The sequence below is a fragment of the Rhinatrema bivittatum genome, chromosome 12, assembly GCF_901001135.1.
Source record: "Rhinatrema bivittatum chromosome 12, aRhiBiv1.1, whole genome shotgun sequence".
Taxonomy (NCBI): domain Eukaryota; kingdom Metazoa; phylum Chordata; class Amphibia; order Gymnophiona; family Rhinatrematidae; genus Rhinatrema; species Rhinatrema bivittatum.
This window is the reverse complement of record NC_042626.1, coordinates 57,643,461-57,657,551: the sequence shown is the minus strand read 5'-3', so window position 1 is coordinate 57,657,551 and position 14,091 is coordinate 57,643,461. Positions and strand designations below refer to the sequence as shown.

General features: G+C 45.9%; 1 protein-coding gene across 3 annotated transcripts in view; it reads right to left on the bottom strand.

The window, feature by feature from the left end:
• DBF4B (DBF4 zinc finger B) overlaps positions 1 to 14,091 on the bottom strand; it is a 109,161-nt gene that overhangs the window by 56,858 nt on the left and 38,212 nt on the right. For all 3 annotated transcript variants that reach the window (XM_029573477.1, XM_029573476.1, XM_029573473.1), the window contains exons 2-5: positions 13,684 to 13,836; positions 12,925 to 13,116; positions 12,159 to 12,212; positions 11,564 to 11,633 (exon numbers count right to left, since the gene is read on the bottom strand). In XM_029573477.1, the coding sequence (XP_029429337.1) occupies positions 11,564 to 11,633; positions 12,159 to 12,212; positions 12,925 to 13,116; positions 13,684 to 13,794 (427 nt within the window). In that variant the 5' untranslated portion in view covers positions 13,795 to 13,836. The remainder of the gene's footprint in view (positions 1 to 11,563; positions 11,634 to 12,158; positions 12,213 to 12,924; positions 13,117 to 13,683; positions 13,837 to 14,091) is intronic.

Below are 14,091 nucleotides of genomic sequence, written 5' to 3'. Positions count from 1 at the left end.
GGATAGGGCACTGTGTACATGAAGATCACAACACCCCTGGTGCCAGGGTTAGGGCACTGTGTGCAAGAAGATCACAACACTCCTGGTATTAATAGGGATAGGGCACTGTGTGCAGGAAGATCACAACACCCCTGGTGCCAGGGTTAGGGCACTGTGTGCAGGAAGATCACAACACTGCTGGTATTAATAGGGATAGGGCACTGTGTGCAGGAAGATCACAATACCCCTGGTATCAGGGTTAGGGCACAAGTTCTAGTCACATTGACTGATCACATTACTTGTTTTGTCAAGCTACCAACTGTTTCCATTTCCCATCCCCCAGTGGGAACCTTGGTAACATGAATAAATAAGAGGGCAGCCAATAGGAATACATATTCATTCCTAAACTGACCTTAACTGACCTGAAAAGTGTCAAATTGTATCATTTTCAGTTAGTGCGCACTAACTCCCAGTTAGTGCGCACTAATCGGAAAAAAACGATTTTTAACGATTTTTTAACTAAAAAATTGTGCCTAACACGATTTTCTTGCCCTGCCACACGATTTATATCGTTAAGACGATATGGAACACGATTCACATCCCTAGTATATTGTATTATTTTGACCAATATAAAGTATGCAGAATTTTAAAATTGTGCATGCAGAACTCTCCCAGAAGTAAACTAGGAATATAACTTTCCATGTTAGAAACTTGAGTGAGGCCATCTCCCATGATTCAAGGGTGCTTCAACAGCTGTGCCAGGATCACATTTAGATCCCACAGAATGGGAGGTTTTACAACTGGTTGCTTAGTAGGCCATAAGCCTTTCATGAATTTGGACACTAATGGAATTTATTTATTTAAATTCTTTTAATATACCGATGCTCAAGACCAGGTCTTATCGTACCGGTTTACAATAAACTAGGGGAGTAAACCAGATTAAACATTGAAAGCGAAAGTTACATTACACAGGGAGTGTGGAACTGGGCTGTTAGAAAAAAGATAGGTTAACAATTTCTAACTGGAGAGCAGAGCATGTAAGCATAGAGTAATTGCTTACATGGTAGGAATTATATACAATTTACACAATTATATACAATTTACACAATTTACACAGTGTAGTCAATTAGGCAAGTTATATGAAAGCGCAGTTAGCAGAAAAACAGTTCCTTTGTGCGGCAGAAAGAGGACGCAACCGTGGGGTGTAGGACCGTGTGGGTGACTATGAGGCTTCTTCAGGGATATGCTTGGGCGAACAGCCAAGTTTTTAATTTTTTTCTGAATGTGATGTGACAATGTTCCTGGCGGAGATCTGGTGGGAAAGAATTCCAGTGATGCGGCCCGGCAGTTGATAGCGTTCGTTTATCAATGGCATTGTGTATAGTGGATTTTTTTGGGGGTACCTGGAGGGAGTCTCTGTAGGCAGATCTGGTAGGTCTTGCTGAGGAGTGTGGTTTGAGGGGGTATGGTGAGTTGTAGAGATGATTGCTGAAATATGGTTTTGTGAATGATGGTCAGTGTCTTGAAGAGAATTCTGTAGCGAATGGGTAGCCAGTGAAGTATTTTTAGAATCGGTGTGATGTGGTCCATACGGCGAGCGTTTGTGAGGATCCTGGCTGCAGCGTTTTGCAGCATTTGCAGAGGTTTGGTAGAAGAGGCCGGGAGACCAAGCAGCAACGCATTACAATAATCAATCTTTGAGAATAGTATGGCTTGAAGGACCGAACGGTAGTCGTGGAAGTGTAGGAGAGGTCTTAGCTGTTTTAGGACCTGTATTTTGTAAAAAACCTTCTTTAGTGGTGTTGTTAATGAATTTTTTAAAGTTCATTCCGGAGACTAGGATGGCCCCAAGGTCTCTCACTTGTTTTACTAATGGTGTATTTGTAGTGATGGCTAGAGGGTTATTATCATTGGGGGAAATGATTAGCAGTTCGGTCTTGGACGTATTGAGAACAAGGCAGAGGCTTGTGAGAAGGAGGTTGATGGCATGAAGGCAGCTATTCCAATAGTTAAGAGTGTCGGGGACGGGATCCTTGATGGGGATAAGGATCTGCACGTCGTCCGCATAAATGAAGTAGGTGAGGTTGAGGTTATTGAGAAGTTGGCATAGGGGGAGAAGATATATGTTGAATAGGGTCGGCGAGAGCGAGGAACCCTGGGGAACTCCTTGCTTGGCCGCTACAGGGTGAGACTTTTTGTTGATTATTTTTACTTTATAATATCTGTCGCTTAGAAAGGATTTTAGCCAGAGGAGTGCAGAACCTGAGATGCCTATTTCCATCAGACGGTTGATGAGGATTGTGTGGTTAACCGTGTCGAATGCTGCCGAGATGTCTAGCAGAGCTAGCAAGCATGATTGATCTTTGTCGAGGCCCAACAGGATGTTGTCCGTTAATGAGAGTAGGAGAGATTCTGTATTTCTGCGTTTCCTGAAACCGAATTGAGATGGATATAGAATGTTGTGGGATTTGAGGTAGTCAGTGAGTCTAGTATTGACCAGTTTTTCCATTAGCTTGGCTATGAAAGGAAGGTTGGCAATGGGGCGAAAATTTATGGGGTGAAAATTTATGGGGTTGGAAGGGTCCAAGTTAGGTTTTTTTAGTAAAGGTTTCAGAGAGGCTGTTTTTAAAGCGTCCGGGACTGTTCCGTGAGTGAGTGAACAGTTTATGATGTCGGCCAGAGGTTTAGCGATGATATTAGGGATTGTGAGAAGTAGTTTGGTCGGGATTTGGTCTATTGGGTGCGATGAGGGCTTCATTTTCTTGATGATAGATTCTATTTCCAAGGATGTTGTAGTATCAAAAGATTCTAGAGACCGTTTGTGTATCGATGGGGCGTGGTTTTGGTCACGTGGATGCTGGGGGTTTGGAATGGGGTTAGACGATGTTAGCGGAATAAGTAAATTTTTTATTTTGTTGTCGAAGAAAACTGCTAGCTCAGAAGATTTGTTTTGTGCTTCTTCTTCCGGGATGATTGGAGGAATAGGGGTGGTGAGTGCTGCAACATATGAGAAAAGTGTTTTTGGGTCGTATAGAAAGCCGTGTATTTTTTTAGCGTAGAAGTCCCTTTTGGTATGAAGAATAGTGGTCCTATAGTAGCTCATTGCGGTTTTGTAGGAGGCCAGTGCGGTGGAGGTGGGATCCTTCCGCCAGTGTTGTTCTTTATGTTGTAGGTCTAGTTTGAGTTTTCTTAATTCTGATGAGAACCAGGGTTTTTTGTTAGTACTGGCAGGATTGATATTTTTGGATGTCAAGGGGCATATTTTATCAGCTGCTGAGTGGGTGATAGTTAGCCAAGAGTTCATGGTGGTGTCCGCATTTGTGAGGTCCAAGTTAGTTAGTTCCTTGGTGAGAGAGTGTTGCTGAGGACTTCCATGGAGCATGTTTTTCTAAACTGGATCGAGGATTTAGGGATGTTGGTGGTCGGTTTTTTTTTATGGATATTTCAGTTTCAATCAACGAGTGATCTGACCAGGGGATGGGGTACAGGACGGAAGAGAAGTGGTCGAGATCGGATCATTTGTGAATATTAAGTCTAGCGTGTGTCCTGCTTTGTGCGTGGGTTTGTTAATAATTTGTTTGAAGCCCATGGCCATGAAGGAAGAGAGGAGGGCTTCGCAGTTGGCGGAGGGAGATGGGGAGTCAACATGGATGTTGAAGTCTCCTAGCAGGATCGCTGGTGCATTGGTATTGATGTAAGGAATACCTTACATTGGTATTGAAGTAAGGAATACCTTACTTTCCCCTGTTCCCCTAGGGGAACTGGCACAATCACTTCGAGATGTCTCAGGTACTCTAACATGGTGGAAAAAAGCTTAAGGAGAGATCATGTAGCCTCTCAAATGAGACGCATAAATTCTAATGCGTAGCCATCTTTTATCACCTCTAGGATCCACTGGTCTGTCGTGACTTTGGTCTACTCTTCGTAAAACAGGGTCAACTGCCTTTGGACTACTTCCACAGAAGTTCCTGTAGTACCACGGATCAGTCCAGACTGCTGGGTTTTGTCCCCCCTCTAGCAGATAGAGACAGAGATGCTTTTAAAACAAAACTCCTCCTTATATAGGAGTGCGCCACCTACAGTCCATCAGTATTTCGCATTGACAAAGCAAGATGGCCCCATAAGATACCATAACTATATACACTAACTCTTGAAGTAGAACAAACAGAACTGGGTCACTGAACCCCTGGAAGATCTGAACCTGAAGAACCACTCAAGGGTAAGCAAGTCAATTTTCTGCAGAAAGAAACAAAAGATGAGCGGACTCTCCCTCATTTGCATGACTCCATCTGGGTGAGCCGCTGGACTAATCCGTGGTACTACAGGAATGAAAATTATCAGGTAAGAAACTAAATTTTCCTTTCCCTGTACGTACCCGGATCAGTCCAGACTACTGGGACGTACCAGAGATGTCCTTACCTGGGATGGGATCCAGAGAGGCCTGCTCGCAGCACACCTTCTCCAAATCCTCCCGATTCTGCAGCTTGCACATTCAATCTGTAGTGCCGTGCGAAAGTATGTAGAGACTTCCATGTAGCTACTCTACAGATCTCCTGTGGAAAAACCAAACGACACTCCGCCCAGGACGCCGCTTGCGACCTAGAGTGAGCTCGGAGTCCAATTGGGAGAGATCTACCCCTTAGCAAATAGGCCGAGCTGATAGCCTCTTTCATCCATCGAGCAATGGTAGCCTTTGAAGCCATGTGACCACGTCGAGGACCATTCCATAGCACAAAAAGATGGTCTGACAAACGAAACTCATTAGTAACCTCCAAATAACGCAGTAACACTGTGCGAACATCCAGCTTCCTCAATTCCCTGGATAGAGGATCCGACCTGTCTAAATCCCCGAAGGCTGGAAGCTCCACTGATTGATTGATGTGAAAAGAAGACACCACCTTCGGAAGAAAGGAAGGAACCATTCGCAAGGAAACTCCCGAATCGGATATCCTCAAAAAAGGTTCCCGACAGGAAAGGGCTTGGAGTTCCGACACTCTCAGAGCCGAAGTAATGGCAACCAGAAAAGTCACTTTCAAGGTAAAATCCTTCAGCGTTGTCCTCTTTAAAGGTTCAAAGGGCGCAGCACACAAGGCTGTAAGCACCAGATTCAGACTCCAAGATGGACAAGGCTGTTTGACCGGAGGATGCAAACGATCCTCTCCTCTTCTGAAATGCCGATTACTTTTACTGTTCTCCCTGAATCATTGCTACACGCCGATTTTCTCCTTCTCACTGCTAACTTTGACTTTATTGGTCTATGAAATACCATTTATTATTAGACTTGCCATTAACTAGGGAATTTTATCACCATTGATTTATTGTATTTGTATTTATTTTGATATATATCATGTCCACGTTATTTCAATTTGTCTGTAAAGCCTGTTGCTGAATTATTGTTTATTGTAAACCAAGGTGATGTTTTTAACGTGCCGCGGTATATAAAAAAAAAAATCACGAAATAAATAAATAAATAAAATAAATGCTTCGCTGCACGAAGGAAACGAGCTACATCCAGATGCGCCACCAGCGTCCCGCCTTGCACCGAACCACGCAAACAACCAAGAGCTGCTACCTGTACACGTAAGGAACTGCACGATAAGCCCTTAGACAGACCATCTTGAAGGAAACACAGAATATCAGACACTGAAGCTCGAGTTGGTGAAACGTCCCGGTTCTAGACACCAGGACTCAAAAACCTTCCACACTCTAACATACGCGATATTAGTGGATGTCTTACATGACCGGAGGAGAGTAGAAACTACCGCAGGAGCATACCCCTTACTAAATAGCGCCGTTCAAAAGCCATGCCGCTAGACAGAAGCGATCCACTTCTTCCAAACAAACGGGTCCTTGGAGGAGAAGATCCAGAACCTCTGGAAAACGTAGCGGACCTGCCTCTGCTAGATTGAGAAGGTCCGCAAACCAAGGGCGCCTCGGCCACTCCGGCGCCACTAAAATTACTCACGCCGGATGACGCTCTATCCGGAGAAATCTGCCAATCAACAGCCAAGGCGGAAAGATGTACAGGAGAACGTCGACAGGCCAGGGTAGAACCAGGGCATCCACTCCTTCCACCCCTGTCTCTCGACGACGAGAGTAGAACCTCGGAGCCTTGGTGTTCCAAACAAAGTTGCCATGAGGTCCATGCTGGGTTTGCCCCACGTTATGCATATGTGCTGAAAGGCATCGTCCGCCAACTCCCATTCTCCGGGATCGAGATGATGGCGGCTGAGAAAATCCGCTTGTACGTTGTCCACGCCTGCAATGTAAGACGCCTCGATGCTAAGTGTTGTTCCGCCCAGCTGAACAACCGACTAACTTCCACCGCCACAGAGCGGCTCCTGGTGCCCCCTTGATGTATGCCACCATGGTCACATTGTCCGACAACACTCGGACTGCTTTCCCTTGCAGGAGCAGACAGAATGCTTGTAACGCTAACCGCACTGCTCGAGTCTCCAACCGATTGATCAACCACAGAGATTCCTCAGGGGACCATAGGCACACTGTTCCCCAGCTGGAGAGACTGGCGTCTGTGGTGACCACTGTCCATTCAGGCAGCTCCAGAGGAACCCCTTTGGTTAGATTGCCTGTCACCAGCCACCATGCAAGACTGTCCCTCGCCTCTGCTGGAAGTGGCAAAGGCAGAAGAAACAGTTCAGACACTGGGTTCCAACGGGACAGTAAGGCATACTGCAAGGGTTGCATATGAGCAAACGCCCAGGGCACTAGCTCCAATGTTGAAGCCATGGACCCAAGCACCAGTAGAGGATATCGGGCCTTGGGAGGATCCATGAGCAAGACGACTTTCACCTGGTTTTGTAACTTCAAGATGCGCTCCATGGTAAGAAAAACTCGTCCCTTCTGAGTGTCAAACAGCGCTCCCAAATATTCCAAGGACTGAGAGGGTACGAGTCTGCTCTTTGAGAATTTGACAACCCAGCCCAGTGACTGCAGGAACTGTAGCACCCTGTGAATCGCGTCCTTTGCCAGCGCTTCCGGTTTTGCTCGAATCAGCCAGTTGTCCAAATATGGATGAACCAGAAGACCTTCCCTTCGAAGATGGGCTGCCATCACCACCAACACCTTGGTGAATATCCTGGGTGCGGTTGCCAGACCGAAGGGTAGAGCCTGAAACTGAAATTGCTGCCCCAGAACTGGAGAAACCTTTGGTGGTCTGGACAGATGCCTATGTGCAGGTAAGCTTCCGTGAGATCCAGTGACGCGAGAAAGTCTCCCTGTCTGACGGAAGCGATGACCGACCGTAGAGTCTCCATGTGAAAACGTGGAACCTTTAAAACATCTGTTCACACTCTTGAGGTCTAGAATGGGGCAAAAGGAACCATCTTTCTTTGGCACCACGAAGTAAATAGAGTAGCTGTCCGTTCCTTGAACCTCTGGAGGGACGGGAACTATGGCTCGCAACTGCAGAAGCTGCTGCAACGTCTCCCGTACCGCTGCCCGCTTCGCGGCATATCCGCAGGGGGAGACGAAAAAACTGATCTCGGGGCCACCGTGCAAAATCTAAAAGCGAAGCCTTATCTTATCACGGACAGCACCCACTAATCTGTAGTCACCTTGGCCCACTCCTCGAAGAATAGGGACAGTCTGCCCCCCACTTCTGGCACAGAGGAGTGGACCGGCACCCCTTCATTGAGAAAACTTGGCTCCTGAGGAAGGCTGAGCCAGACCAGGTCTGCCGAATCTTCAGCCTCGAAAGGGCTGGGACCAGGGCTGTTGCTTTGCGGGCGCGAATGAAATGAAGAGGAGGGTGCCTTCGACGGGTGATACCGCTGATTCCCTCTGAATCTGGCACGAGATGAAAAGGAACCTCTTGAGCGAGGTCTACCCTCCGGCAGCTGATGTACCTTATCTCCCAGGGACTGAATCATATCTTCCAATATCTTTCCAAAAAGCAGTTTACCCTTAAAAGGTAAAGATCCTAGCTGAGACTTCGAGGACACGTCCGCTGACCAGTTTCTTAACCACAAGAGCCTCTGAGCGGAGACCACCAACACCATGGACCTGGCAGACAACCTTAGGTCATGGAAGGCATCAGTGCAGTAAGCCACGGAGGATGCTAAACGGTTCGCCTAGGCAGCTTCCTCTTCTGAGAAACCCGCATTGGCCTGCAATTGCTGGACCCAGCAGAGTCCTGCTCGCATAGCAAAATTACTGCAAATGGCCGCCCGGACTCCCATGGCAGAGACCTCAAAAATCCTCTTTAACTGCACCTCCAATTTCCTGTCCTGTAGGTTCTTGAGCACCATCACTCCTGTGACGGGAACGGTGATTTTCTTGGTGACCACAGACACTGCCGCGTCTACCTTAGGGACCCGCAGCATCTCTAAGGCCTCCTCAGGCAGGGGATATAGCTTATCCATGGCCTTGCTGACTTTCAAACCGAGATCCAGGGTGTCCCATTCTTGAAACAAATCCGTAGCCAAGAAATGAAAGGGAAAGGCTGTAGCAGGACCTCTCAGGCCCAAACAATACCGGGTCCATCTTACCGACCTTTGACTCCTCAGGAAGGTTATCAATACCCAGCTCAGTGAGAATAGCTGGGATAAATGGTGCCAACTCCTCCTTCCGAAAAAGGCGCACCACCTTAGGGTCATTCCCCTCCGCTGCCTGAGATCCCCTCTCCGCCTGCTGCGGATCCGGCTCATCCGCTCCATGCGGTATTGGGGGTTTAGAATCCGGATCCCCGAGATCCAATTCCAGCTCGGAAGAGTCCGTATCCCCCTGCGGGCCTTGAGTGCAGAGGGGACGCTTGGGCTTGCCAGGCCCTGCACCCATATGAGACTGCGTGCACTTGGACGCCCGGGATTTGTGCCCTAGGGAATCAGGCTTTCCCCCTTCATGCAGCTTCCCTTGTTTTAAAAGCTTTATGCAAAAAAACAATGAAGGAGGACTCCGATGAGGTATCAGAAGTCCCCTCAGGACTGACCTCCGGGTCAGGAGAAGCAGGCTGTAATGATTCCCTATCCTCAGCTTTCTCTCTCCTCAGCAGAGGCTGCCTGAGGAGGAAACCCCCCCTCCCCCAAGACTGCCTGAGTAGCAGAACGGAACGTCTGCAAAATGGCCTCTGTTCCTGCGCTTACGGGAAAGAGATCTCGGGCAAGCTGAACAGCCGCTGCTGCCCTTGCAGAAACTTGCAGTAATCTGCTCTTCTGTCCTTTTTTAACTGCATTTGCCCTGGAGGATCCCTCTCCCCCTGGTAAACATGCTGTACAAACTCCCTCCCGGGAGAGCCGTGCACAGGCCAAGCCGCAAACGAGACACGTGGTCGACCGCGCCATCAAGGGAGCCAGCCAGAAATGAAGTACCCAGAAAACTACTTTAAAGCCCCCCCCCCCCCCCCGACGGCGAAAAAAACACAGCGAAAATCCCCCCCCCCCCCCCCCCCCGAGGAGAGACTGCTTGTCCAAAGTGAAAGTAAAAAATTCAAACGCAATAAAATGTTTTTTGTTTTTTTTAAATCAGGACTTGCCTGAAGTGGTCCAGGGTGCTGATCTTTCTGGGTGGAGTGAGCCGGGCTCCCCGGTATCGCACCCATGCTGCCCAAAATATCAATTAGGGTCCTCAACCCTCATCGGCAGCTGCCTCAGACCAGCAGGGGATGGCCCTCTCACAGCCCAGTTACCCTCTGGGAGGCAGGACTCAGGCAATTCTTTAAAAAAAAAAAAAAAGTAACACTCCTAAAAATCATCAACACCAAAAGAAACAGTATTAAACTCTGAAAAATTGACTAAAACTTCCCCTAAATTAAAACTCTGTCCAGACTGTAGGTTTTGCACCTCCACCATCTGCTAGAGACAGAGAAATACTGGTGGACTGTAGGTGGCGCACTCCTATATAAGGCGGAGTTTTGTTTTAAAAACCACCTCTGTCTCTATCTGCTAGAGGGGGGATAAAACCCAGCAGTCTGGACTGATCTGGATACATACAGGGAATCGCCCTGCTTCACTGAGCAGAGCCTTCTCAGGCTAGCTTACGTGCACCCTGAAAGGACTGTATTCTGTGAAGAGGATGGCAGATACCTCTTGTTGACTCTAAATCGTGGTCAAAAGGAAGAACTCTTCTTGTTTCCTTAAAGCTTATCCTCTAGCAACATTATGCCCTTTGGACTCCCCCAGGTGCTTTACCAATTGCTCTAGGTCCTCCACAAATAAGAGCTTGCCCTTGAAGGGGAGAGAGCCCAGCTATAATTTGGACCACACATCCGCCAACCGATTTCTCAACCAGAGGAGTCTTCTAGCTGTCACTGCTGAAACCATAATTCTTGCGGACATACAAATAAGTTATACAAGGCATCTGCCACATAGGCCACTGCCACCTCCAAACGTTTCCCCTGCTTGGAAGAGGCATAAAGTATATCCACATGCACCGCCCGCATTGTATACAAACATATTTCCTGCATATTTATTGTAGATGCCCTGCAAATCAGACTTGTTTGTGGCACTCCACGACCAGAGATACGTAATCCTGCTCTAGAAAATATATTAATTTCTTGGCTCCTGGTAAAGCTAAACCTTGCAGGATGACTATGAAGCCTGAAAGAGTGATTATTACCTCAGAGAAACAAAATCCAAGAATAGAAGTGACGATAAGCCCTGAAATGAGAGCTGTAAACAAAGTCTGGGAGAAGAAACACACCAAACCCTTAAGCATTGTTAAAAGGAGTATGGCCTGGAATGGAGATGAACGTGAAGCCTGCACTTTTCCATATTGGACTTGTGAATTTGAACCCAAATGTTCAGCACAGCTTTCTTTGAACTGTGCCCTCTCAGTTGCTCCTGTAGAACACTTTCCCGTCAATAAACAACCACACTTTTGGAAGCATCTGCTGTTATTCCAGAGTCTTGACTGCACCATTAAGTTGGCAGAGAGAGGATTTGGGCACATTTTCCTCCACAGTATTTAGAACTCAACCGTTTTTAAAAGAACCCTTAAACTATCAGGATATGTTATCCCTAAGTAATGGCTACAGATGCATTTCTAAACGCAGAGGAAATGGAGTGCTATGAGCTCAATATAGAAGAATCATGGGGAGGATACAGTTCTGTATCCAAACTGTCCTCACCTCACAACAGCAAAAGTCAGAACTTAAATAAAATAAAAATCCACTCCCACAGATAAGACTCCATAATCCCTTTGCAAATGGGAAAAGGGAAACTGGGGCTCAGCTGTCCATAAGACTAGTGTGTGCAAGGAAGCTTCAGTTTCAATAGGTCTATATTAGCTAACATCCCAAGCATAAACAGATCCCATTCTATCTTCTGAATGTGACTCCTTTTAGGAATTAAGAAGAGTAGCTTAAAGAATTTCAAACTGATTTTGCAGTAAATTCAGGGGAGACAGGCTGAATATTATACTTATGTATTACAGAAACACTATGAAGTTCTTTTAATACTACTGGCACCACTTAGGAGTAACTGCCAGTCCAATGCCACCTCAACTTTTCACATGGGTCATGAATTACCCGCTTCTCTTCCCCCCCCCACCCTCCATCAAATAGGCATGAGGTCCAAACACTTCATTCACCCCGTACAAAATACCACCAACACACAGTTGCAAAGGATACCGCCGACATGCAGGATGCGAACTCCCCATGAGTGAGCATTGACGAGAATGCTGCTGCCACCAGAACCATCCTGGAGAGAGGGAAGAGCAGCGTTAAGAAAGCAAACACCCAAATATTGCCCCCAGATGACTGGAGAAAAGAAAGGTAGGTCATGGACCTTTTAAACCCATACTGCTCTTAACTGCGAAAAACCCGCAGAAGATTGAACTTTATGAACCAGTCCGTGTCTTTATGTAACCCACTTGTTCTGCAACAAGATTCTGGTTATTACTGTGGATGAGCAAGTTTCTGGAGACAACCCTGGAATATCTCCAAATTTAAAAAATATCTATACAACCACTGCCATATCCTTCCACACACCATTCAGAGGAAAAATAAAATTGCTTTCCTCCCTAAATTTGACATTGCCTCTCGAAGGAAGAGTTGGGGAAAACAAGTTGTGCATCTCTTTGGATGGTTACGACACTTTATTTGAAAAATAGAACTGAATTAGTCAATAGTTTCTCCAGGAAGCCTTTTGCACCAAATAGCTATCAGAAAAGTCGAGGCCTATAGCCATGTTCTGTAGAAGCTTACTTCTTAGTGTGCAGCTCACCTGATTACGGATAGCCTTCTGCAGCAGCTCTTTTCCCCGGCTGATGAGGGTATGCTAAGGACAGAAAATAGACCACATGAGGTGGGTAACCCACTCTCCACATCAACCCTCTGATTTTCCAAGAGGTTTAATATGCATTCCCATTAGAGTAGAAATGATGAAACCTTTTTCAGTGCTCTACAGCCAACAGTGCACCACATACACAGAAGGATAAACCCAATTATGAAATATCACCTGGCATCTCCATTTACAAGGAATGAAGCAGTTAGTCTTTTCAAAGTAATTGCCAGGTTAAGACTTCCTGGAATCTATTATGCGATGGAGTCTGGGCCCTTAGCAGTTTCACCCCCCCCCCCCAACCCCAATTAAAGCACATTATAGTGTGACCTATAAACAAAAGAGAGAGCCCTGAGCCATCACAATGATCTTTTCTCCTTTACAAGTAGAGGAGTGGCCTAATGGTTAGAGCAGTGGGTTGTGAACCTGGGAAGCCAGGGCTCAAATCCTGTTAATGCTCCTTGTGACCTTGGGCAAGTTACTTCACCTTCCATTGCCTCACGTACAAACAGGGCCTGATTTACTAAGGCTTTTCTGCCACTTTATGGGAAAAAAATGCTTAGTAAATGAAACCCTTAGAATATAAACCCTCTGGGAATAGGGAAATACCTACAGAACCTGAATGTATTTTGCTCTGAATGCCTGAAAGGCAGATTATAAAACAAAATCATCCATTCCACAGGCCCAAAAAAATTCACTGCCCTCTTACATTCTCTGTTGATTTTTGCTGTTGTTGCACTGATGAGCTGTCTTTAAGAATGCCCAAGGACAGCAGATTGGTCCTGGTTTCCCTGCAGCTTGGGGAATGCTGTAGTTCTGGATGTCTTGCAGTCCTTCTTTTCCTGAATTTGCTGTTGGAAACTACATATGTCACCTCTTTGCTCAGGAAACTTTCAATCACCTAAATGCAGATGACAGCAGAGATGATTTCCTTGGCCATCCACATGTGCAAAACAAACTTCTCTCCTCTGTGTAGTAAAACAAGCTAAAAGCCACAATACTGAAAGAAGCCATGACTTTCTATTCACACAACAGCATCAGTGCACAGATCCATGTACAACCTAACAGCACGATACCATGATTGCTGAGCATCGACATGGCTATACGCAATAAACTCATTTTGGACAGTTACAAGAACACATGGAGGCACAAAAACATTCATCAATTTTTTAAATTGTTATATGTTCTATTGTCAACTTTGGCCTGACGTGTTATACATTTGCATCCTGATTGTCAGACTTATGCATACTGTACATGTCTTTGATCAGATAAGTTAATATATTAACAGTATATAAAGTTTTTAAACTAAATTTTTAGAACACAAAGTACTTTATTCAGTATATTCTATCAATTTTCCAACTAACGTAAAAGGTCTATGTGTGCTCTTGCTGTTCAAAATAGCTCCCCAAACCCTGAGGAAGAATCCTTACTTTCAGCTCACACAAGAAAAGTGCTAAGATATACTCACCCCTCCCAGCTTCTTTATTGTCCTGATAAGGAACTGTGTGTTCTTGTTATCTGGAAGGTCTAGATAGAAGGATTCCCCCAAAAAAGGCTGATTCTTGGTAGAGATACTCATTTTCTGCTTCTTTCCAAGGATAGCCTCTGCTTCGTCACAGCACTAGAGGATATACCAGTCCGTGGAACAAGGGTCAGTACATCAAATTATTAACTTCTCTAATATGATACAATGTGTGAATCCATACAAGCCTGACAACCATACATAAACAGCAGATAGTTGTGAAGCCTCACAATTCAGCATCTAATCCCAACTCTTATTCCCACTAGGAAGTCATGAGAATCAACACTGCTGTTCCTTTCTGCTAATTTAGCTTTAGTAATCTGACAAACTTTCCCAGTCAATTAAATGCAGCTT